At 49.0% G+C, this 26,052-nt stretch overlaps 1 protein-coding gene across 1 annotated transcript; it reads left to right on the top strand.

Annotated features, from left to right (window-relative positions):
* On the top strand, positions 1–25,071 carry CYP4B1 (cytochrome P450 family 4 subfamily B member 1). Its single transcript, XM_005894234.3, has 12 exons — positions 1–232; positions 16,671–16,812; positions 16,994–17,038; positions 17,615–17,742; positions 18,585–18,709; positions 18,990–19,141; positions 19,296–19,402; positions 20,666–20,856; positions 22,604–22,737; positions 23,509–23,573; positions 23,674–23,756; positions 24,165–25,071. The coding sequence occupies exons 1-12, from the start codon at positions 53–55 to the stop codon at positions 24,346–24,348; spliced, it is 1,536 nt and encodes a 511-aa protein (XP_005894296.1). The 5' UTR covers positions 1–52; the 3' UTR covers positions 24,349–25,071.
* The last annotated feature ends 981 nt before the right edge of the window (positions 25,072–26,052 follow it).

The following is a 26,052-nucleotide window of genomic DNA, read 5'->3' as shown; positions in this document are numbered from 1 at the left end:
ACTTGAGGGCAGTAGGAGGCAGACAGAAACCCGGGCAACTGCGACTCCAGCCATGGTGCCTGTTCTGCTCTCCCTGAGTCTCTCCCACCTGAGCCTGTGGGCTTTTGGACTGGTCTCAGTCTTGGTCTTCCTTAAGCTCACTCGCCTGCTGCTGCGGAGGCAGATGCTAGCCAGAGCTATGGACAGATTCTCAGGGCCCCCCACCCACTGGCTTTTTGGGCATGCCCTCGAGGTAAGTGACTGAGCGGAGGATAGAGAAAGAAGCCAGCCTCCTTTCCCTCTGGGAGTCTGGCCTAACCTGCTGGGGGCCATGGAAGGAGACCCTATGCTTGGGCAGAGGAATGGGGTTCTGTGAGCCGTGATTCCTGTTCATCTTTCCCACTGGGTCTTCCCCTCACTCTCACTTTCCAAGCTGGCCTCAGGTGGGGGTGGGGAATGGGGGTAGAATTTAAAAGCTGGGACTCAGAAGGGCCACAGATTCCTCCCCATTATTCTGAGGCCCAAGGTTCAGACAGAGCTCTGCTAAGGACTCAAGGATAACCTGGGGAAAAAAATTTCCTAGATAGTCTGATCCTACTAGGCAATCTCATTTAGAACTTAACCAGTATCCTCTTGTTCTGTGCACTGTAAAAATTTCCCTTTTTAGGGCAGAAAGTGGAAGTGAAGGCAGGGACAAGTGCTCTCACCTAAGAGACCTCCTGAACCACTTAAAAACTGGTGCTCCCAGATGTGGAGTTCTCCCTGCCATGCCTATGAACCGGGTCAGGGGCTAGGCATCTTCCTGGGTTCAGATTCTGATTCATCCTTCCCAGTTATCTCAGGGCGGTGGGGACCCTTAGCACCCATTGTCAGGAAGAGCTCTTAGTTCCTACCTCCATGAGGATCTAGAGTAGAGGTTTCTGAACACACAGAAAGGGACAGCTGCATTGGAATCAACTGGGAGAAGCAGATTCCTTGGCCCTTGAGCCCTGAAAACTCTAACATTTTGGAGCTAGGGGGTCTGAGTTAAAAAATGTCCCCAAGTGTTTTGATCTGCAGCCAGGCTTGGGACAGTAGGTATAGCTGCCAGAGGTTAAGGTTTTGAGGGAGGAATTTAGATTTCTACTACATCTTGAGTAAACTTTTCCCAGAAGGAGTCTAGGGAATTGCCTTTCCTTCATGACTGACACTCAGGATAAGCTTTACCTCTGGGTGGGATCAAGGATGTGATTAGTCACTCAGTTGTGTCTGACTCTTTGTGACCCTATGGACTGTAGCCCACCAGGCTCCTCTGTCCATGGGATTTTGCAGGCAAGAATACTAGAGTGGGTTGCCATGCCCTCCTCCAGGGGATCTTTCCAATCCAGGGATCGAACCTGCGTCTCCTGCACTGGCAGGCAGCTTCTTTACTGCTGAACCAGTGGGGAAGCCCAGGCAAGAATAAGTCTCTACAAATAACTGTCTTCTTAGGATGGCCTGGGCTTCCCTGGTGGCTCAGACAGTAAAGTGTCTGCCTGCAATGCAGGAGACCCGGGTTTGATTCCTGGGTTGGGAAGATCCCCTGGAGAAGGAAATGGCAATCCACTCCAGCGCTCTTGCCTGGAAAATCCCATGGACAGAGGAGCCTGATAGGCTACAGTCTATAGGGTCGCAAAGAGTCGGACACGACTGAGTGACTTCACTTTCACTTTAGGATGGCCTAGTAACATACCTGCATCCTAGACACACCCAGAAAAGGACCGAAAGTTCTGGAAGATGAATCAGACCCAGGCTCTGCTCTCACAGAGCTTACTCTCTAGGGAGAAAATAGATACCAGAGCCTTCGCTGCCACCAGGCTACTAGGGGCTGGGGTGCCTCACCAGTGTTTTGCATCAACCCCAGGTTTGGTATCTCAGTGCTTGTCCTGTATGGTTGTCATCTTCTGTTTGCTTGTTCATCATTCCCACTTGACCATGGAGATCTGGTCTGATTCTTCCCTGTCCCCTCAGGGTACAGTACAAACCTCCCCAGAGTAGGTATCACTGGATGAACAGACAGTGAGTGTAGGAGAGTAGGGCAGGGTATCAAGAGAGGAGACAATGATGGAGAAGACAAGTGGAGGGACCAGGATTTATCTGGGGGGCTGTATTAAGTACAGGGATGTTCTCTTCATGGGAAGGTTGAGGTATGACCCTAATGTGGGAAAGAGAGGCATTTAGATAGACCTTCAATCCCTTTCCTCTCGTGTCTCCTCCTCTTCTCCTTGCCTCCATCAAAGCTGGATTTGCCATCAGCCTGCGGGCTTTCCTAGGACAGAGACCTTGCTCTGTGACCCCCATATCAGTGCTGTCTGCCCTCTTTCCCCCGGGTGCTCCTGCCTTCACCATGAGAATGTATTAAGGACCTGGAACACAACTTAGCTTTGGCTTCCTGGCTCTCACACAAGTATCTGAAGGGCCTTGGCACCAGGAAGGGTGGGCAAGGCCCAGAGGGGTGGTTTCTCTCAGACACAACAAATGTTTCCTGGGGAACCATGGCAGGCCCAACACCCCTGCATTCCTCCAGGGCTTGGCACCTCTGCTCTCAGCTGAATGGACTTGTGCCTTTTCATCCAGGACATGATCACATACAGAGTAACTGCATGTTTGAGTCTCGGGCCTCGTGGTGATGGAAGTAGGAAAGGAAGGAGGAGGACTGGTGGTAAAAGGAAGGGCCCCAGGGGCTGGGAAGAGATGTCCATCAGGATTCACTTCTCCCTTCTTGGCCTCCAGTTATAGTCTGTCCTCTACCCATCAGCCCCCTCAATTCTTAGAATGTATCACCTTGAGGCAGGGGCCCAGAGAGGACCCAGCACATAATAGGTGCTCAGCCACATTGTTGACTGAAAGTTGGGGCCCCTGGGAGGGGCCCGAGGCTCTAATCTGTGTTGGAAGTAGAGAAAGGAGAATGTCAACTCCAAGCCCAGGACAGGTGATCTCCTGGGACTGTAAAAGCCCTCTTCCCTGGTCCTGGTCATTGCTGGGATGGTTCCCTTGACCATGTGCAGGTTAGTGAAGAGTGCTGGCCTGGGGATGTGGCTTATTTTCACTCAGTAGACATTGATCATGGGCCTTCACCATGCTTCCTCTCTGTACTTCCATTTCCTTTTCTCCACATTTAGAAAAGCCCCTTTACCTTGCTGTGTTGGAAGGGGATCAACAGAGATAAAGTAGAGATACACTGTAAACTGCTGGGCAGATAGACATCGTGTGTCAGTCATCATAGGCAGACTCTTGCTGCAGAACACAAGGAAGCACCTGCTTTCTTCTTCTTCTTCCTTCCTCCTAAATCAACCCAGTCTTCGGGAGCCAGATAAGGTTCCCTTTGTTCCCAAGCAGCTAGCATTATCTGACCAATTACTCTGGGTCTGGCCGTATGTTGAGGCCAGAGGAGGAAGAAACAAGACTAGAGCCAGGCCCTAGGGGAACCCGGTCTGCAAGAGAGAGATAATACAGCATAGTGTTCCAGATCCTAGGGCCCAGGGAGGGGTCGATGCGCCAATTCTGAGAAGAATGTGGGCATAGCAGTCTGTGAAAGTGCGGAAGGAAGGGAGGAAGATGATACCTATGATGATACCAAAGGGAGAGGCCAGAAAGAGCACTGTGTGTTTAAGAAATTAATTTGTTCAACAGATGTTTGTTTCTCAAGGTCTTACATGTGCCTGCATAGGTAGTTCTGAGCTTCTGGAGGGGTGAGAGCGAGGGCAAAGAGGAGAAAATAAAACTGGAGTGGGGTTGGAGACAGATCACATGGGACCTCACAGGCCAGGTCAAAAGGCTTTATTGTGAGCACAACAGGGAAGCAGGGAGTAGATTCATGCAAAGGAGTGAAGAGCTCAGATTTGGGTGGAAGAAAGATAAACTTTAGCTTCTGGGTGAAGACTAGATTGGCAGAGACTCAATAGGAGGCAGGGAGAGCAGGGTGGAGGCTGAGGCAGTGTTGATGGTGTGAGCCAGCTGGATGAGGGAAATGAGAGGCACAGCAGGCTCTCTTGGTGTTGTGGGCATGGGGGGAGAGGAGGCATTGATGCCTTCACTGCAGCCAGATATGAGATGTGTCAGGGAGACTCCCTTCATGTACCAGGAGAAGGGGGACATAGGATTGCTCTGGGAGCTTTGTTAGACTGTGGCATCAACACAGCTGACTCAGAGAAGAATTTGGCAAAATCACCTAAAGAGAGAAAGAACCCCTGAGCCACAAGACTGCTATGTAACCTGGAGGAATCAATTTCTGTGTCTGTCTATGTGTAGAAATGTGGGGATCTGAGACCCAGGAAGTAGGGGCTCAGGGGTTGGCAGCACCTGTCAGTGTCTGGGTATGGGAACCTTAGGTTCTGGATTTGGGGTGTTTCATGGCAGGACCTCTCTCCTCCCCACACCAGCCCCCAACCCCAGAATAGCTACATTTGGTTCTCTGAATTCTGGTTAGCTGATTCCAATGTAAAAGTCTCTTGGTGGATCTGCAGGGGAGAGGGGTAGCCACCACAGGGCGTCTCCCTCAGTATTAACATAAATCTCAGAGAAAACATCATTCCTCGTTTCTGGTTAGTATCAGCATGGATGGTGTTTCCATCCCTAGGTACGGGAGGAGGGGCAGATTTTGGGGGCAAACACGCTGTGTTCACATTTGGAAATGCTGAGTTTGAGGGGCCTGGAGGATGTTATGCAGAAATGTCCACGGGGTAACTGGTCATGTTTCTGGAGCTCAGGAGAAAGGCAAGCTGGGATGAGAGGTCCATTTAAGAACTAGTCAGATAGATGGCAAAGGAAGCAATGGGAGGAGGTGAGCACCTTCAGGGAGAAGGTGCAGCTTGGGAGCAGACTAGAGGCTAGATTTTGGGGAGCCTCAGTCTTTGATTAACAAATGATAGGTGAGGAGCTGCTGAGATGGGGCATCAGGAGAGGCAGGAGGACAACCAGGAGAGAGCTCAAGAGAGAGAGGGGAGCTGACCATGTCCCATCACTACTGGAGAGGTGGGGGCCGAGGCAGGAGCAAGTGGAAACAAGGAGGCAGCTCATTTGAGAAATTGGGTTATGAAGGGAGGAGGGCAATGGGGTGTTAGCTGGAGGAGGAAGCAGAACAAAAGGAGGGTTTGTTTGGTCAAGGGCAAGAGACTTGAACATGTTTTAAATACCAATTGGCAAGGAGCTGGTAGAGAGGGTGTGTGTTAGGCAAGAGAGGGCGGACTGATGGATGAGGTACCCGAGGGGAGGGTTGAAATCTAAAGGGAGTGGCCTTGGACAAGCCCTGGATACCTCCTCTACTGGAATAGGAGGGAAGGTTAGGAGCAGGCAGTGGTTCTTCAGGTCTGGTAGCTGACTTTAAGGGATCTCTTTTCTGATAGGTTCTACTTTGTGAAGCAGAGCAAGACTGCATTACCAGGAGCAAGGAACAGAGGGGTGGAGGGATAGTTGAGGAAAAAGAATTTTTAGAGGGACAGATTCTGGCCAATAATATGAGGCTTTCTAGAAGGTATTTCTGCCGATCTCTGCTCAACTGTCACCTGAGAGAGGGCTTCCTTGATCCTTTAATCCCCTGTCTACTATAGCACCCCTGCTCCCCTTTCTCTTCATTTTTCTTCCAAGAGTTGCCACTACCTGAAATTGTATGCCTGATGTATTTGATTCTTGTTGATTTCCTTTCTCCCCACTTGGCAAGTAAGTTTAGGGAGGGCAGGGCTTTGTCCTATTCACATTATGTCCCCAGGAACTAGCACCATGCCTGGCATTGAGGGTGGGTGCTCCATGCCCATTTGTTGAATATGTGAGTGTATCCCTGGGAGACCCAACTCTGGGCAGCAAAGTCACTCACACAGGGTGAGGGCCAAAGTTTGCACTCCCCTGGACTCCCGGGTGCCTCTTGGATATCTGCCTTTCTGTCTTCTTAGGTGTTGGATTGCTTCCTGTGTTCTGCTCCAACCTGGTTATTCCTGGTGCTGGAGTTCATCTTTGGTGCTGAAGACAGAGACAGGTGTTACAGGCAGAACATATGCAGGGTATGGGACTGGGAAACCTAGACTCGAGAGTTGTGTGCCATTGGGCAAGGCCCATCATACCTCCCAGCCCATATGTGGTGCTAGAAGAGTCACAGAGACCTGTGTCAACCTCATCCAAAGCCTCCCAAGCTCCTTCTGTTGAGCCAGGGGTTGCTTCCATGCGTTATGTATTCACATACATCCACAGATACATGTGCAGTATTCTACTTGTCTCTGAAACAGAAGATAGAGGATAAAGTCACTTACTTGTCTCTAGAGTTGGGGGGGAACCATTTCTCTGCTCCTTGGAGCATCACGCATAGATCCCTTCCTCCAAGTTCCCCATGGCTCCCTGCTCATCCTCATAGTTGAATCTCCAAAGAGTTTGTGTAAATTGAGTATTTTTTTTTTCTCACTGATTTTCATGTTTTTTTCAAGGACACTGCCTCATCCCAATTTTTGTTGCTGCTTCTTGGCAGGCACTCCCAACCCCTCTGGCTTTGACTACACAGATTTGCTGTCCTTGACACTACTGGGGCTCACAAACATCCCGAGTGCTCATGAATCTGGTGTGTGTGTGGGGCGGGGCAGGGCCCATGGTGTGGGGAAGACTATAGACCCAAGGGTGCCGGAGCCAGCCGGCAAAGTCGATCAGGTCCCGAGAACGTGCACGGTGGGGCTAAGAAAGAAACTAAAGCAAGAGACTACAAAGATGGGGTCGAGAGTTCAGACACGTCACCACGAAGGGACGCAGTCTGACACCAACTTTATTCAACATCTCATATTTATACAGAAAAGCATGAGAAAGACAAGACAGTTGACATTTTTTCTTGGTTGGCCTATACATCTTACAAACAGTCACAAGAAATCTTGAGAGCATGGGAATGGCTCCCTGTTATTATTTTTTACACCAGATAACATTTCTCTGTGCGTGAGAAGTTTGCACAGAACTCCAGGTGCCTGCAGTAAATAAGCGCCTAATCTCTGGGGTGGCAGGACAGAGAGCTATGTTTGCAAGCAAACCCTCAAAGACTGAGGCAGCTCCCAGAGCTGTGTCCTTCAGACAAAGGACCCCGTTCTCACGGGCAGCTCCCCGCATCTCCCCCTTTCTTTTTATATAGGCGCACGCTTATGTTCTTTTAACCGTAGACCATTTCTATAGATGGAAGCCTTTATGATCCATAGATCATCAATCAGTTTTTTAATTAAACAAGGTGCAAGAAATAAAACAGTTTTATTAGTGTATATGGGAATGGACTGACCCTCCCAGCCCACAGGTTGGAGAAGGGGAGGGTCAGGAAAATAAGCCCAGTAAGCATTTGAATATTTTTCAGAGTGTGCAGTGTTAATCTGATTTAAGATAATTAATAAGGTTATCAGGAAGCTTAAAGGCAATATCGGATCGCCCTGCACCGCAACACGATTCTGTGTCTCTCGCATCAATGCCTGAAGTTGTTGTCGAGATGGTAATTCATCATGCTCTTGAATTGTCAATCTCTTCATCTGATTTGTTAGAGACTGTCTCTGCCGTGTGTACCAACCTTTCTGGCAGCCAGCGCGGCGCTTCGGCATCCTGTGGGAAAACACAAACATGCCCTCGTCCCCAGATTAGTACTGGATCTGGTCTATACCATTTTTCTACAAGTGGGTCTTTTCGAAAGACTTTAGGTCTTATTGTTTGTGCATTAAAGTTTCAAAATCGCTGTGTTATTGAACGGCCACTTATATCCAATTGTAAAAAATTTAGAACAAATAAAGCATAGTTTAGAGAGTTGGAGGGGGTATTGGGATACAATTCCCCCTTCTTTAGTTTTTGCAATTGATGTTTGAGAGTTTGATGTGTCTATTTAATAATTTTTTGACCTTGAGGATTATAAGGGATACCTGTTTATGTGAGATAGACAATTGTGTACAAAATAATTGAAAAATTTTTTTAGTGTATCCTGGACCATTGTCTGTTTTTATGGTTTTAGGGGTTCTCATAACAGCAAAACATTTAATGTAATGAGCTATACAATGTTTGTTAGCTTCTCCGGATTGTAGAGAGGCATGTAAAAAGCCGGAGAAGGTGTCAATAGTAACATGAACAAATTTTTGTTTACCAAATTCAGGAATATGGGTAACATCCATTTGTCATATATCGTTTGGCAACAATCTTCGAGGATTAACTCTATAGTGGGGGACGCTAAAAAATTGAGGACATGTTTGACATTGTTTAACAATCTGTCTGGCAGCTTTTCGAGTAATGTCAAATTGAAGTCTTAAGCTATTGTTGTTTTGATGGTGTAAGCTGTGGGAAGTTTTTGTCATTTGTTCTAGTGAAGGAAATATCATACGTGTAGCTTCATCAGCCAAAGCATTGTCTCATGTTAAAGGTCCAGGAAGTCCAGAGTGAGCACGAATATGACCAAAATAGCATTTATTAACTCTGGAGCAAATTAAATGTTGTATATCACGAAAAAGAGTTTGGATAGTAGAATTCAGGGTACCAATAAATGGAACAGTCTCAATAGTGTTTAAGGCTCTTATGATATATTGACTGTCAGAATATAAATTAAATGGAGCAGAAATTTGTAATAAAGCCTGAAAAACGGCAAATAGTTCTACTTCTTGAGCAGACTTATAACTAGTATGTCAGGTGGTAGTATTGTCCTGTATAATCAAACTAGCTATTCCATTAGAAGAGCCATCAGTAAATACAGTTAGGGCGTCGGCAAGGGGCTGAGAAACAACGATTTTGGGGAAGAGAAATTGGTGATAATGAGCAAATTGCAAAATTTTATCTGAGGGATAATGATTATCAAGCCGTCCACTAAAACCAGCTAAGGCAATAACCCTTGTAATGCCGTGGCCAAAGTTATGCCTTGAACGTATGAAGGGCCGATATCAGCACAAATCTGTATATAGTCAGATAAGCCTCCCTTTTTCCTGTAAGGTCTCAGGGTAGCTTGACAAGCCGAATTGGCATTTTTATAAGCAAGCTGTTTAGTCAACACCATCCCCGCCTGCTCATCTCTTATCATTTTACCAATTGTCTCAAGCAGGCGGGCAACAAAATCTTGATATGACTCATCTGGCCCCTGGCGAATTTTAGATAAATCTTCAGTCTTTTTATCAGAATTTGGAAGCTTTTTCCATGCTTGTAGAGCCGCAGCACTAATCTGAGGGTAGGCTCCAGGTAAATAATTAAGTTGACTATTAGTGTCTCGATATTCTCTCTCTTCCACCATCATTTTATAAGTGGTGTTCAGTCCCTGTCGCCGATTGATATCGGCTGTGATCTCACATTGTTCAGCAAACTCAGATTTCCATAGTAAATAATCTCTTCCAGATAAACAAGCTTGAGCAACCTGTTTTTAATCATTAGGTGGCAGATTTTGATTTCTTAAAGTCTCTATAATAGCCTGAGTAAACGGCGCAGTCGGGCCATATTGTGCACAAGCCATTTTTAACTCTTTCAGTTGCTTAAAGGGCAGCGGCTCATAATACCTCTGCTGTTGAGCATTTTCAAACACTGGATAGATTTTTGAAAACCCGGGAATATGTTTTCTTTCTTCATTAGCTCGCTTAATTGTTTGTTGAAGAGGAGATAATAATATCTCACTTTTAATTTTTATGTTTTCACCGGGCAAAGAAGCAGGGATAGATATAAGCTCTCGCGGTTTTACGAAAGGCGGAGGTGGATCGAGTCCAGCAAGAACCGAGGGAGGATATGCTGGAGGCGCAGGCTGGCTGGAGTGGGAGTCTCCCTGTGCATCTTTTTTTACTGTTATAACAATCTTCTGAATTAAATTCTCCAGCTGTTCTTCAGAAAGCCCTGAATACTTTAATTCCCCTTTTCCCGAGGGGGATTCTATGTTAACCATCATCTCCCAAGGCATATCCTCTCTATGGTACTGAGCCGCTTGTTCATTTAACTCTTTCTGTTCATCAGAGCTTAACACATCATCACTCCCTCCAGCCTTATAAGCTGTTTTCTCAGGCACAGCATAAAGCGGCTCAGGTGGAGGGGCAGAAGGCTCTGTAACTTCGGGTCCTGTGGAATCTCTGAGAGCCGTTTGAATTTTATGTCCCTCATGTTCAGGATCCAGGCAGTCTCTTATGAGAGTCCACAAAGAAAAAGCATCCACAGGAACACGATTGGGACCATGTAAGGAATAATATGTCTGCAATTGTTTTCTTACCTTTTTCTAAGTTTCTAGACTAACTGTTCCTTCCTCTGGAAACCAAGGACAAACCTCTTTTATAAAAAGTAAAAACTTTTTTAGCTGTAACTTATTTACATGAATTCCCCTACCTTTTAACATAGTTTTCAACATATGTACAAATAACTGGCGGCTATTGTCTTGTCCCATGATTTATTACTCTCGACCATCACCCTCTCTGCCCTTTACTTTTAATTATTTAGGAATTCTTTTTTACTTACCTCAATCTTGGCGGGCAGCGGCCGACGTCGCACTCTGATTTTCGAGTCCCTGTTCGGGCGCCACCTGCCGGAGCCAGCCGGCAAAGTCGATCAGGTCCCGAGAACGTGCACGGTGGGGCTAAGAAAGAAACTAAAGCAAGAGACTACAAAGATGGGGTCGAGAGGTTCAGACACGTCACCACGAAGGGACTCAGTCTGACACCAACTTTATTCAACATCTCATATTTATACAGAAAAGCATGAGAAAGACAAGACAGTTGACATTTTTTCTTGGTTGGCCTATACATCTTACAAACAGTCACAAGAAATCTTGAGAGCATGGGAATGGCTCCCTGTTATTATTTTTTACACCAGATAACATTTCTCTGTGCGTGAGAAGTTTGCACAGAACTCCAGGTGCCTACAGTAAATAAGCGCCTAATCTCTGGGGTGGCAGGACAGAGAGCTATGTTTGCAAGCAAACCCTCAAAGACTGAGGCAGCTCCCAGAGCTGTGTCCTTCAGACAAAGGACCCCGTTCTCACGGGCAGCTCCCTGCACAAGGGCATCTAGGAATGTCCATACTGGAGGAGCGCAGACCCAGGAGGATCTGGCCCCCAACTCCCAAGGGACAGTAGCAGCCCCAGAGAGCAGACTGCAAACTCATGGGGAAGGCCACAATCTGGCAGCTTTTAGTTCAATGACTAAGGAGTCTTTTTAAATTTTTATTTTATTTAACTTCTTAATCTTTTTTTTTTTTTTGCCACACTGTGTGGCATGGGGGATCCTAGATCCCTGGCCAGGGATTGAAGCCGTGCCCTCTGCACTGGGAGCGGTATGTCTTAAGTGCTGGACTGCCAGGGAAGTAAGAATTAAGATGATCCAGAGATGGTTGGGACTACTACATTTTGAAAAGCAGTAAGTTCTTGGTTGCTTGAGATGTTTGAGCTCTGGGAGCAGAAGTTCCCACATGGTGAAGGAGCTGGGTCAGGCAATTCTGGGTCCTGGGAACCGGAGATCCGCATGACCTGCCTCAGGGGAGCCCCGCAGGCTGAGGAAGAGGAAAGCCCATCCCCTCCCCTCCTTAACAATTTGTTTTTCTGAACTGCTACCCCATTTTGTGAACAGATTTGTTTGTTCCCCGTGGGAGAGCTATGGCTGCAGCAGACTGGCTAAGTGGGTATCTTGTTTCCTGATTTGGCTCAACTGACTGATGACTTGGGCAGGCTCATTAACAGGAGGGGCAGTAGGAAGTGCCTCTGCAGAATCCCAGTCGGCCCCACTCCTGTGGAATGGTTCTCTTTGTCTTTGGAATGTACCATTCCCACCTATAAAGAAGGACGATGGTTTGGCAATATTAATATCTCTTTCAGATCTACTCCTCAGGGCAAAACCTCCTCCAGTTCTGAGGAGGCAGAGAAGAGAGTGGTGCCCATGCTTGCTCTTCCCATCCCCTCCTGTTTATTCTTGGTGATGTCTACAATGGGTGCAAATGTGAGGATAAGTGGCATGTGGCTCTGGAGCCAGGGTCAGGGAATTATCTCCACAACTTGTTCTTTTCCTGCTTCCTTCCTTTTGGAGAAAAACAAGCTGGCCTAGACCTCGGAGTCCTGTAGGCGTCCCAACTTGGGTCATCTGAGGACTGGTCTGAGATGTCCAGTTATGCAACCCAGAGAAGCTAGCCAGACAGCCATGACCCCTCGAGAGAGGATATCCCAGCCCTTTGATGGGGCTGCCCTCCACTAGTGGGGCCAGGTGCCAAGAGCTATCCTCACTCCTGCCAGGATCCAGGGGTGATCAAGGGCATGCAGAAGAAATCTGGGCATGGGGAGGCAGGGCTTGCTCAGGCTGTGTATGTGCTGTGGGTGTGCTATGTGTCAGCATGAGGTCAAATCTCCCATCCTGGGTGGGGATGCTCCCGTCCTCAGGCCAGGGGGACACTCACAGCTAATAAGGAGAAAAACAAGGCACAGATGAACCAGATCAGCCAAGGGTTCCTTCCAACCCTGAGATTCTGTGAGTCTGGCTTTGTGATTTAAGCCTCTCCTTGTCCCCTGTCAACTGAACTTGAGAGGGATGGAGAGAAAGGGCACAGTCATGGTGTTCAAAAAGTCAGCAAGGAAAACCCAGGAGCGCAGATGGAAAAATAAGAGGGACACAGGAGGAAGGGATTATTTCCAGGGATACCAAACAAGAAGGAAGCAAGAAAGAGGTCAGGGACACCAGAAGGAAGGTTCCCTTTTACTAATCGGCAGAGATTATGTTGCTCACTTGTAACCTTTTGGACACTGTGTTCACAAGGGCAATGAAATTCTTACAACCCATTATTCTGGGTTGAACTCAGAATAAAGAGTTCAGAGGCAGAGGGGGAAAGGCTCTATGGGGAGATTACACTGGACCCTACAGAAGGCCTGGAAGGAGAGGAACCCCAGAAAAACCACAGATGATTGGCTGGAGGCCAAAGTAGCCAAGCCCAGTCCCTCTTTGGGATCTTGGTCTAGACAAGGATTCCTGGGGCTAAATTTTCAAATGTCCTGTGTTCTTCTTCAAGGTTGTTTCCTGGAAGATACAACATGGATTAATTGAGTGGGTGAGGACTGTGAAAAGAAACTTTACAAGGAGGAAAAGCTGGGCCAGTCCTTGCACGGCCTTGTCGTGAACAGCACGCCCTAGGATTGTGCAGTATACAGTTTATACAGCTGAACACAACAACCCTGACAGATTTCAGTACAGGGAAGAGAATGTGGGGCTCTAACCCAAGTTAGAGCACTACTAAGCTACAAGCAAAGTGCAAGTCAGTTCACACCTCTGAGCCTCAGTTTTCTCATCTGTAAGATGGGAATAATTGTTCTGCATTAGGTACCTGAAGTGATCTATGAATTCACTCCCGTAGCTCCTGATTTACGGGAGATACACAATAATATCTGTACCCTCCCATCCCCTATGTTGTAAGAAAGAATGTGGAAATGAGCAGTGAATCTGAACTTTAGCCAGAGCAGGCAGGATAGGGTCATCTGGGAAAACAAAAAGAAATCTGTGGTACTGTTTACCACACAGGAAGTGCTGATGGTGGCCTTTCTTCTTTCACTTCCAAGATTGAGTGAGACTTGGACTGGTTCTTCATGAGATGGCCTATCTCTGGCCAATGTTTAGACTAGCCAGATGCTTTGTATGCTTTCTCCCTCCTTTCTAGTCTTCTCTGTCAGCTCCTTTTTCATTCTGTTCATCTGGCACACTGTTTATCAAGGATACTCTGTATCTGGTGAGCTCCATAGTGACCTGGGGACGTCCCACACATGATCTGTGCTTCTGGGAAACTCACGGCCCACAGGTGGGGTCAGGTCAGGGGTCCTGGGTGTGAATCCCAGGTTTATCGCTAACAAGCTGTGTGACTAAGCTTCTCATAGTTGACTTGCCCTTAACTCCGAAGTAGGAATTATGATAGTGCCTATCTTATAGAATTTTCTGAGAGTTAAATAAAAGAATTTGCATGTAGTATTAGCTCAGTATCTGAACACATCAAATGTTCAGTGAATGTCAAATATTTTATTAAATTTTGGGGGTCTTGGATAAAAGCAATTATAGCACAAGGCAGAATACGGGTAAGGCCCTGGTAGGGCTAGAGAGGTCCAGAGGAGGCAGAGATGTCAGCTGGTGGAAGGTTAGAGAGGTCCCCAGAGAGGTCATTCAGGCTGGATGCCAAGGTACAGACAGAACATCAATGGGCTCTCTTGGGTAGAGGGTATATGAAGAGTGAGGAATGGTATATAACAAATGCACAGAGATGATGCCACACCCCAAGAGGTCAACGTAGTTTCAAGCACTCAGACTCACAAGGCTACCAGAGGCACAGTTAGCATTCGTTTCCTCCAAGGATATGGGCAACCAGCCAGCAAGGCAGCATCAGGCATTCCTCACAACCTCCACATAGCCATTAGCCACTGTTTGCTCCTCAGGGGACGGCCAAAGTCAGGGAGATAAGCTCCCCATCCTGGATGTGGGTCAAGCTTGTTTTCGAATCTCCAAGTCCCACCGAATCCCTGTGTCCACTAGCAGTCCCAAGGGTCCTGCAAGGTCATGCACATTACCAGAGTCACCACACTCAGAGAAGCCCAAAGCATGGTGCTCTCATCAGGTGTGCATGGTTCTTTCCAGTCCAGATATTATTTACCTCCCAGGGTTCATTTGGCCATAGCTATGTTGCCTAGCAACACAGTTGATGTTCTACAGTTGTCAAGTTTCCAGGGGAATGGGTTGGAGAGTGTAACACAAGGGTCAGTTTACCTTGTAACAGGAGATAATGTTTGGTGAATCCTTTACCTGCAGTTGGAAGTATCTCAGGGCATGTCCAGACCACACTCTTTATTGCATTTTAGGGGCATTGAGGAGGAAGATGTGTGCAGGAGATGCAGGGATGAGGCTTGGAAGAAGATATTGGGAATGGGAGGGAAGGTTTGAAGGAGAGGAAACTTTTAGTCAGTCGAGGGCTTCCCTTTCCCAGGATCCACACGACCTCAAATAATGACATACCTGCCTTGTGTGTTCATTAATGTCACAGTGACTTGCCCGAGTTCACACATCTGAAAAATAGGGGAAATCAATATTCAAACCCAGATCTGTCAGGTTTCAAAGACTGCTGTGAGTTCTTGGGAAGCAACCTCAGATCTCTGTACTTAGGCTCCTCTTACTTCCCTTGTGGCTCAGATGACCTTGGTTCGATCCCTGGGTTGGGAAGAGCCCCTGGAGAAGAAAATGGCAACCCACCCCAGTATTCTTGCCTGGAAAATCCCATGGACAGAGTATCCTGGTGGGATATGGTCCATGGGGTCACAAAGAGTTGGACACGACTGAACGACTTCACTTTTCCCTGAAATGGGAAGAATGGTTTTGAAGATGCGATGAATCAAGATATAAGGTGCTTAGAAGAAGGCCTGGCACACAGCAGTTGCTTAATGAAGATTGGTTGTTACTATACTGTCTCCCAAACTATGGTGCTAACCCATGGGCAGGCCACTGCAAAGTTTAAAGTGTACTTCTAAAAGGCTCCTTCAAAATAGGGGGAAATGGATAAATGCATAATGGTATACCCCTGAAGTGGAATACTAGGCAGTTGTTGGAAACACTCTGAAAAAAGTGAAGTCGTTCAGTCGTGTCCGACTCTTTGCGACCCCAAGGACTGTAGCCTATCATGCTCCTCCATCCGTGGGATTTTCCAGGCAAGAGTACTGGAGTGGGGTGCCATTTCGTTCTCCAAAGGATCTTTCCGACCCAGGGATCGAACCCAGGTGTCCCGCATTGTTGGCAGACACTTTGCTGTCTGAGCCATCAAATATCTTAAATAAAAAAGCCATGTCTTGGAAAGGTATTTATCATATACATAAGGCATATACAGTATATGTATATGTATCATATACATATACCACTTACATAAGGCAGCTCTAGGTGAGTAGATGTGGCTAGAAAAACCTCCAAAGGTGGTCTCTGCAGCCTCGTCTCCAGCCACTGCCCCACCTAGTGGCAGCTCCTGGGAGACACCATACTTTTTCCTACTCCAGACGCTGCTTGCTGCTCCCTCTGCCTTAGAGTGCTCTTCCCTTACTTTTCACACGGTCAGCTCCAGTATCATCTTTCAGTTTGACCTTGAATGTCCTCGCCAACAAGAGTCCATCCTGGGTCACTCTATCTCAGCAGGGTCTCCCTGTTAAGTCTCTCTCCCAGCGCTGTGCTTATTTCCTTGTGAGTACTTCCTACTGTCTGCAGCCATTTGACTTTGTTGTTTACTTGTTTATTAACACTTCCCCACCTAGAGTGAACTGGAAGGACTGTGTTTATCTCATTCCCCTGAAACATCTAGACAGTGCTCTGCACATAGTACATCCTCAATTTAAAAAAAAAGTGCCCCATGATTTAGGGGTGGAATCGAGGTGATTTTGAGGTGTATTGAACAACAAGCTGGAATTCTCTAATGAAAACTTTGATGCTGAAAGAAACCTCTTTTTGGCTGCAGTGGAGATAGGTTGGTGACAGGTACCAGATGGAAGTAAGTTGGCCAGTTTGGGTTGCTGCGCTCACCCAGGGGCAATAAAGCGTGGCCTGGACTTAGAGCAGTGGCTCTGGGGCTGGAGAGAGGACTGAGCCCAGAGATGTGCAGGACTGTAACTGGCTGGGAGGGAAGGGCTGCAGGAGGAGGGAGGGGTGCTCCCTGCACCTTCCCGGGCAACCTCCTCTCTTCCCTGCCGGCCTGGCTGGTGATGCTGGGGTCCTGAGTGGCCTGGCCTTCTGTTGCTATTTCAGATCCAGCAGACTGGGAGTTTGGACAAGGTGGTGTCCTGGACTCACGAGTTCCCTTACGCCCACCAACTCTGGGTTGGACAATTTCTTGGCTTCCTGAACATCTATGATCCTGAGTATGCCAAAGCTGTGTACAGTCGAGGAGGTGAGGACTCCTGGAAGAAGTTGGAGCTTCCTGAGAGCAGAGGGCTCAGGGTGCCATGTGGGGAGGGGTCCTGGGCCTGCACCCTAAGTCTGGGCAGGTGAAGTCCTCACCTTATTCATCACCAAACATCCTCCAGGAATCCCCCAGTCCCTGTTTGACCAAGCTTCTCTTTCTCTTATAGACCCTAAGGCCCCAGATTTCTATGACTTCTTCCTCCAGTGGATAGGTGAGTAGGCACTTGCCCTCCCTGTCCTTGGTGCTGGGTGACCAGGAGCCTTCCCTGTCTGATCCCTCCTTGCCCAGTGTCCACTCTTATGGTTACTCCATCCACCGGACCACCTGGCCCCAAGTTGCCACCCTAAGCTCAGCTTCTCAGTAGGAAATAGTGGAGGAGGCAGGAGAACTCTGGGCTGCCTGAGAGGTGGGGTTCAGGCAACTTGTCCTGCCAGGGTGTCCTCTTCCCTGGGTAGGCAGGGCAAAGGCTCTGGGCAATGTTCCTCCCCGCATTAGCGAGGAACAGCTTCCTGGAGGAGGTGGCACTACAGGAGATCTGAGGAGATTATATTGGTGGTGCTGGTTGGGGCAAGGGCCTGTGGAAAGGAATGTGGAAAGACAGGATCCAGGCTGTCTTTCCAGGCTGCGAGGCTGGGTGCCTGAAAGGCAGACCTGGGTTTGGATGCCAGGCTGATCAGGAGGATGGGAGTGGGGTTAGGCGGGGTGGTGTGTGCTTGATCCCAGGCTGCCAGGGGTGGGGCAGGATTGTGTGAACTGACCAGCCATCCCTCTCCCATGCCTCCCCCAGGGAAAGGCTTGCTGGTTCTCCAAGGGCCTAAGTGGTTCCAGCATCGCAAGCTGCTCGCACCTGGCTTCCACTATGATGTGCTGAAGCCCTACGTGGCCCTGTTTGCTGAGTCCACGCGTGTCATGCTGGTGAGCTCCCTGTGCCAGGCTCCTGGAGGCTGTGCTGTGGGGCCAGCCCCCCGCCCCCCAGTTTTTCCTGGGAGAGGGCAGTGAGGAGAGTTGCTGAGGCCCGAGGCCCTGTTCTGCCTGCAGCAGCAGTGTGAGCCTTGCTCTGCCTGATACTTACTGCTGGCTGTGTGCTGACAACGTGCTGAGGCTCCAAGCCGCCCAACAGCCCCAGCTTTTGTCTCCACCGGGAGACCAGCACTCCCTCTTCCCACATCAAAGGGCCTCTGCGAGACCCCAGGAAAGCTCCTACTGTAGCAGACTGGAGGGCTGCCTGTATCTGAGAATATTAGGAAGACCTTTCATATCTAAAAAGTGTCTCCTCATCCTTGGCCTAGCACAACTGCCTGAACTAATGTCGAGAGTAACTCTAAAATGGATGCTGGGAGTCAGGGGTCAAGAACTAGGCTCAGAGGCTTATAGCCGGATAATCCCTGAGGTTACCTGGGCTAGCCTGTCTTCTTGCAGGAGACTACCCCCTCCCCACCTGCCAGCATCACTGCAGGCTTGACGCACACAGACTGTGCTGGGGAGCTTACCACCTTTGGCCCTCCTCTTCCCTCATACACAGCTGCCCTGGCTGTGTGTGCTGGGTGAGGTTCTGTGGGTTCTGAGGGTTCTGACGTTCTGTGGGTTCTGCCCTCTGAGCCTGAACCACCCCCCACCCCCACCCATAACAGCAGGATGAGGCCAGGCCAGGGACCGGAGTGCATGTGGGGAGGACAGTGGTGGGTCCTGCAGGCACGGTGGGGCACCCAGCCTGGTGGGCCCCCTCCCCTACATCACCTTCCATCTCTGGGCTCTAGGACAAGTGGGAGAAAAAGGCTCGTGAGCAAAAGAGCTTTGACATCTACAGCGATGTGGGCCACATGGCGCTGGACTCGCTCATGAAGTGCACCTTTGGCAAAGGAACCAGCGGCCTGAATGACAGGTCAGGGGGCCCTCGGGGCTGACCACGGTCTCCACCCAGGTCGGTTCAGAGGGCATGTGAGGTGGCAGGAATCCTGGGTCCTGGTCTGAGAGGAGAGGGGCGTCCTGCTCTACGGAGCCCCAGCTCAGGTGGAGCCAGGCCTTTCCCATGGCTCTCATGGGAGGCTTGATGGTGGGGCGAGGACGGGCAGAGAGCGCAGTACTTGGAACTGGATTCCACTCACTCGGGGGCTCTGCTGCGGGTCAGGGTCTCAGCACCTCCCCTTCCCTCTACTGTGCAGGGACAATAACTACTACCTGTCGGTCAAAGAACTCACACTGCTGATGCAACAGCGCATCGATTCCTTCCAGTACCACAATGACTTCATCTACTTTCTCACCCCACATGGCCGCCGCTTCCTGCGGGCCTGCCAGGTGGCCCATGACCACACAGGTGGGCCTTTCCTGCGCCGCCCGCCCACAGGAGGCCTAGGTTCTGGTCTAGCTCCTCCTGGCCCCTGGGGGACCCCTCCCATTGCAGGACCTCTGTTCCCCTTTTGGGCAGAGGGTGGGTCCGCAGGCAGTGACACCCTGTGCTCCCGGCCCAGACCAGGTCATCAGGGAACGGAAAGCAGCCCTCCAGGATGAGAAAGAGCGGGAGAGGATACAGAGCAAGAGGCACCTGGACTTCCTGGACATTCTCCTGGGGGCTCGGGTGAGTGCGCAGTCACCCACCCTTGCCTAGAACATGTCCCTGACGGGTCTTCAGACTGTCCTCCTGAGACAGGGCTCCCTGGACAGCAGCAGGGGCTGTTAAGCATCTTTTCCCTCTTTCTCCAGCAAATATGACCTGTTTCTTGTCCTGTGGTGCTGTGCTGTGCTCTGTCGCTCAGCTGTGTCCGACTCTGCAACCCCGTGAACTGTAGCCCGCCAGGCTCCTCTGTCAGTGGGGGATTCTCCAGGCAACAATACTAGAGTGGGTTGCCATGCCCTCCTCCAGGGGATCTTCCCAACCCAGGGCTTGAACCCAAATCTCCAGCATTGCAGGTGGATTATTTATTGTCTGAGCCACCAGGGAAGCCCAAGAATACTGGAGTGGGTAGCCTTTCCTTTCTCCAGGGGATCTTCCTGACCCAGGAATCGAACTGGAGTGTCCTGCATTGCAGGCAGATTCTTTACCAGCTGAGCTACCTGGGAAGCCCTTGTCCAATGGTATATATCAGCAAAGGCTCAGAGGTGGGAAGGTGACTGGTGTGGTGCTGGGGAGAGATGTAGTGGCAGGGAGGCTGGGTCTACATGAAACAGAAGACCAATTCCAGCCTTTGAAGACTCTGAAGAATCTTAGCAACCTAGAACCTTAGACTTTATACATTACTCATTCATTCATTCAAGGAGGTCATGGCAACCCATTACAGTACCCTTGCCTGGAGAATCTCATGGACAGAGGAGCCTGGGTGGGGCTAGAGTCCATAGGGTCACACAGAGTTGGACATGACTGAAGTGACTGAACACCCGCAGCAACATTCATTTATTCACTCATTCAACTGGTCCTTCCACTCCACAAACTCACTGAGCCCTACTCTGGGTTAGTTCTCACGCTAGGGACGCACATGCTGAGAAAGCCCTAGCCCTGGTCTCCTGACTCTCACAGTCAGGTGGCAGGGACAGGAGGTAGATGTTGACAAAGACTTCTTCCTCCTCCAGAAGGCATTGTGTGTGTCAGGTGAGCCCAATTGATAGGACTGGGTAAAATCACAAGTCATTTGGCCAGAGGGATCAAAGAAGACTTCCTGGAGTAGGAGTCATCCAAGCTGGCCTTGGGAGAACAGATAGGAATCAAAGAGACGCTCCGAACCCCTAGTCTGAAAAGGAATTTCCCTCCCTCTCCCAGACCTTCATTTGACAGCTACTCTTGTGAGGCCTTGTTGGAACCTACCTCACATGCCTTGGGCTGTCCCATTGTGCTTTCCTGACCCAGGATGAAGAAGGCATCAAGCTATCAGATGAAGACCTCCGGGCCGAGGTGGACACATTCATGTTCGAAGGCCATGACACCACCACCAGCGCCATCTCATGGGTTCTCTACTGCATGTCCCTGTACCCCGAGCACCAGCGTCGTTGTCGGGAAGAGATTCAGGAGATTCTTGGGGACCGGGACACTTTGAAGTGGTGAGTGAGGCTGCAGGTGAGCCCAGTCTGTCCCAAGGAAGAGCTGCGCCTATAGGGCCATCCTGGAAACCAGGCGACGGCAGTTAGCCCTTGTCATTTTCCCCTCCAGAGTTGTGGCTTTTGGGGGGAAGCTATGTGTGGACACAGCCCCGAGCCCTTTCTCTCACCATGGACCATTTTCAGATGTGTCTTGTAAAGGTGGTCAAGAGGCTGACTTTTATGTTGGCTCCCTCTGGTGGCAGAACGTGACTACCCTTCTGGGTTCCCAGATAGATCAGGGAGCATTGGAAAGGATTTGAACACTGAGGATGAACAGAGCTGGGGTAGCAGGAAGAGCTGATTCCCTCCCACCTGCTTTTGGATGGCCAATGTGCAGTCTCTAGACTCCTCTGATGAAGGAGAAAAGGCTGTTGCACAAACATCATCACTTAGAAACTTACAACTATTTTGTTTCTTCATTCAAGCTTGAGCTCACTATCACAACACTGATTGACGCTGACCTCTCTCTGGAGAATGATCTTTGGCAGTTTTGACTGGCCCCCCTCCTGCATGTGCCCTCTGCCCCGCCTCTCCCTGCCTCTTCCCCTTGGGCTTTCGAGTCCTGTCACCTTTCTCTCTAGACTCCTGTGTTACCTCCAGCCCAGGGATAGGACACAGCAGGGGCCACAGAAAATGCTCAGTCGAGGGAAGAAACTTTAGACTCGCTGAGGGAGACTGACTTAGAATTCCACAATCTGGGATTTGAAGGATGTGGTTTTACTGGTCAGACGTTGGAAACCTCCTAGGGTGTCCAGCCAGGTGCCAGATGCTGTTAGGAGTGTGGGGGATGAGAGTGAGTGGCCAATACTGCCCTGGGGGAGTTTTTAGAAAGACAAACTCTTGCAGAACCAAAAAGCTAGAGAAAACCACAGAGTGGGGTAAGATTGAGCGGCCCCATGTTCAGAAGAGAGGAATCAAAAGGGGTGGGCCCAAGTTGGCTTTCTAAAGAGATGTGTGAGGCTCAGAAAGGCCAAGGGGGAGAACTGGGTGCTCTGGGTTGGGGAACAGTGTGAACACAGCCTGGAGGCAGGGAGTTGAAACATTTATTTAATTTTCATTTTATTCCATCTCAATCTTGAAGCAACTTAAAGGACACATTCAATTAAATGTAGAACACAAATGAAAAATGAGGACCGAGGGAATAAACCCTAGAGTTTGGGGCTCTGTAGTTAGCTGTTGCACAGTCATTATAGCTGGAGCACATTTGAGGTCTGAACTTCCTAGTGGCAAAATGGAAATATCTATCCATCTGTCTATCTATCCATCTGTCTATCTATATGTAGTTACTCACCCCCTCCAAGCTCGTTATTGTTTGACATTTATTCATTCAGCCACTGTATGTCAGCCCCTACCCCTTGCCATTCCAGCTCCATGGGGAATGAAGCAGAACCTAAAGAACTGTTCCTCGTGGGGTTTCTGGGGGACACTGAAAGAGTGACCTTGCCTTTGATGGCCAGGAGCACATACACCCCTAGGATCCTGTGCTTTCCCTTCCTAGCTGTGAAAATGAGGGAGGGATGGAGAAAAGTGGAGCCAGACCCCTGAGTCTGTGTGTCCACTCCACGCCTGGCCTGGACACTTGGAGCACTTGCGTCCCTCTGACTCCCTTATGTGTGATGGTGGTGAAGTGGGGATTCTGGCTGGGCCTGCCTTCCTGCAGGACTGTGCTGCCCCCCAGTCCACAAAGGCCTGCTTGTGTTGCTGGCAGGGACGATCTGGCAGAGATGACCTACCTGACCATGTGCATCAAGGAGAGCTTCCGCCTGTACCCGCCTGTGCCCCAAGTGTACCGCCAGCTCAGCCAGCCTGTCAACTTTGTGGATGGTCGCTCTCTACCTGAAGGTGGGATGCGGTAGATTTCGAGGTGGAGCCAGAGTCCCTGTGGGTGCTCTCTCTACCCCTGTACCAGAGGGAAAGAGACCAGGCTTTGTGTTCGGCCAGCATCAAAGTCCTAGCTCCATAATGTGTGGGTAAATCCACCAACATCTACACCTCTGGTCTGTCTCCTATGAACTGGGGGTGAGAAGGGTCCCTGCCATACAGGGCTGTTTTCAGAATTAAAGAGGCAGTATTCATCAGGGATGTCATGTACCACCAAGCAGATTGTGCCCTGAACAGCTTCAGGAGGCGTCATTCACTTAGACTATGATGTGGTGCAATGGACAAGCTGTACAACTGTGTGTGGTGGCTTTGTAAGGAGCGTTTGACTCTGGATCTGACACATAGTAAGCGCCCAATGAATGGTAGTTGTTACTACTGATGGCATACTACTTCTCTTGAGAGTCAGTTAATGGAAAGTGGGAAGTGGGTAATAATCCTTGCCTGTCCTTCCTCGTGGTGGGGTGGGTTTGGTCCTCTTTAACTTTTCCGTTCTGCAAATATCTGTGTCAGGTGCTACACCTGGTGCTGGGGCTATGGGAAGTAGGTGTGCTGTTGATCAACACACTTTGATGTGTTGAGGGTGGGTATGAACTTTCCGTCACTGGCAGTGCTCAGGGACGGACTGGTGCTCAGTTAGGGGCACCAGTTAGGGGATTCTGACCCTGTGAAGAGGTGGGCCTGGCTGTCCCAGGACTGTCTGGTCACCAGTTTTCTGCTCTGCTCTGCCCACAGGCAGCCTGATTTCTCTGCACATCTATGCCCTCCATAGGAATAGTACAGTGTGGCCTGACCCTGAGGTATGCCATCCCTGGGCTCGGAGTTCAGAGGGGGTGGGCTTCTGTGGGGTCAGCCTGCCCTGGGACCTGGCAGATATTCAAGCAAGCCCTGTCCCCTCAGGTCTTCGACCCCTTGCGCTTTTCTCCCGAGAACGTGGCCGGACGTCACAGCTTTGCCTTCATTCCCTTCTCTGCTGGGCCCAGGTAAGGAGAGCCCAACGTCCCTGTCCAGAGGTGAGGATGGAGGATGTCATGGAACATCCTTTGGGGGAACTCTGCGATGAGGAGGGCCATGCTGGGTGTGTGGTGACCCTGATGTGAGGGAAGTTCCAGGGACCCTCTTCCTGCCATTAGCATACTCTTGTCTTTGGCAGGTGGGGTGGGTGAGTCATTCCAAGAGAGACCCCTAAGTCACAACCCACAGTATGAACCTACCTAGTCTGGGACCCTCACTATGCCCCCAAGATCTGTTTCTGAAGACCAGGCCAATCAATCGATCAGTCAATGATTCATCCATACACAGTGACTGATTTCTGTTGGACACTTAGAGCGCTAGTTTTCATCACTCTGGATGTCTCATAGCCTGATGTCATTTTGTGCTGCTCATTGCAGGAACTGCATTGGCCAGCAGTTTGCTATGGCCGAGGTAAAGGTGGTCACAGCCCTCTGCTTGCTCCGTTTTGAGTTTGCCCCGGATCCCTCGAGGCTACCCATCAAGATGCCCCAACTGGTCCTACGCTCCAAGAATGGCATCCACCTCCATCTGAAGCCGCTGGGGCCAGGCTCTGAGAAGTAGCTCTGCTGAGATGAGAGCTCCAGACAGCCCAACCTGTGGCCTCTTCCTGGACGCTGCCCTCTCCAAGCTGGGTTGTAGAGTAGCTGTGCTCCCCTGTCTTCTGTAGGCTTATGGACTAGAATCAGAATAGGCATCTGATAGACAATCACCTCAAAGGCAATGCCATGTAAACATGTGTGTCTATAAATGCTTACTGCACATGTGTTCCCGAGCTCACTCATTCATTTAACAAACATGCTGAATAACTACTTGCTTCTAGATTATTTATTGATCTCCCATAATTGTCCATCTTTCTAAAATTTACACAGCGTTCACATGGAATCTGTGCCTTGGGACTGGTGGTTATGATCAGACACTCATCCACTCCACACAATAGACAGATGGCTTTCGGAGCTTGCCCCTTTCACCAAGATCTGTTTCTTTGTTTAACTTTGTATGTATGTGTCTGGAATATAACAGACATAAGGAAAAACTGGGGAGCATGTGATTTTTTTTAAAAATAAAATTAAAAAAAAAAAAAAAAAAAAAAAAAAAAAAAAAAAAAAAAAATATGCCTCATAGTATTTGCAAACTGATACCTCTCTTAAATTTATTCTTATTGAAGTATAGTTGATTTACAATGTTATGTTAGCTTCCAGTGTACAGTGAAGTGATTCAGATACATGTATAGATAGATATTCCTAATCTTTTCCACTATGGTTTATTAAAAGATATTGAAATATAGTTCTCTGGGCTATACGTAGGACCTTATTGTTCATTTATTGTATATATAATAGTTTGCATCTGCTAATCCCAAATTTCCAATCCAACCCTCCCTATACCCTTGACAACCACAGGTCTGTTTTCTATCCGTGAGTCTGTTTCTGGGAACTGACCTTCTCTTAACAAAAGAAGAAAGCAAAAAATTAAAAGCATGATGTTGAACAAGAAGAGGAATCAACAAGCAAAACAAAGGAGACGGGGCAGCAGCGGCAGTGGCCAGGGAGCGGGGGGGGGGGGGTGCCATAAAATACTATGAACGAAAGATTCTGAGGACAAGGGCTTAGGTATAATGTGCAAATAAAATCAGTTATTTGAGCATTATTGCCATGAAATCTACACACATTTTAAGTATATTCAAATATTTTGTAATAAAGTCCTTTTAATTTTGCTAAAAAAAAAAAAAAAAAAAAAAAAGATACATAAGAAGGAATTTTTAGAGAAAACTCCCTGATAACCACTGTTGAGGTTGAGAAATATGGACTATGGTTTCATGGGTATAAATTCTGCCCCTTCTGAGATGGTCTCTGGGGTACTCCTGCCATCATCAGCATCTGTATCACTGTTACCTGGTGCCCTGGGCATGTGAGTTTTGGCTGGGGAAGGTAGCAGAGTGACATTAAAGGGTGGCTTCCTGGAAGAGATGGTGCTTGAATCAGGGTTTAAGGCAGGGTGAGGTATGAGGGTGCAAAGAGGGACTTTTGGAGAAGGACTCAGGCTGGGGCCACGTGGGGAATTAGTGCTTTTCCCAAAGTAGTCCCTGCCTGATGGCTGGGAGCATATACACCTCTAGGGTTCAAGTCTAAAGCCATTAGTGGGCTTCAATCCAGGAACTGGACAGGTGTGGATGGAAGGGAACTGGGCTCTAGGGGAGAGGCAAGAGAGGGAGAATTCTGGCTTTGGGACTTGGGGATGTCTTTATATTGCCCTGGGGATAGACCACCT

This window comes from Bos mutus, chromosome 3 (assembly GCF_027580195.1).
Source record: "Bos mutus isolate GX-2022 chromosome 3, NWIPB_WYAK_1.1, whole genome shotgun sequence".
NCBI classification, from domain to species: domain Eukaryota; kingdom Metazoa; phylum Chordata; class Mammalia; order Artiodactyla; family Bovidae; genus Bos; species Bos mutus.
This window is presented reverse-complemented; position numbering and strand designations above follow the sequence as displayed.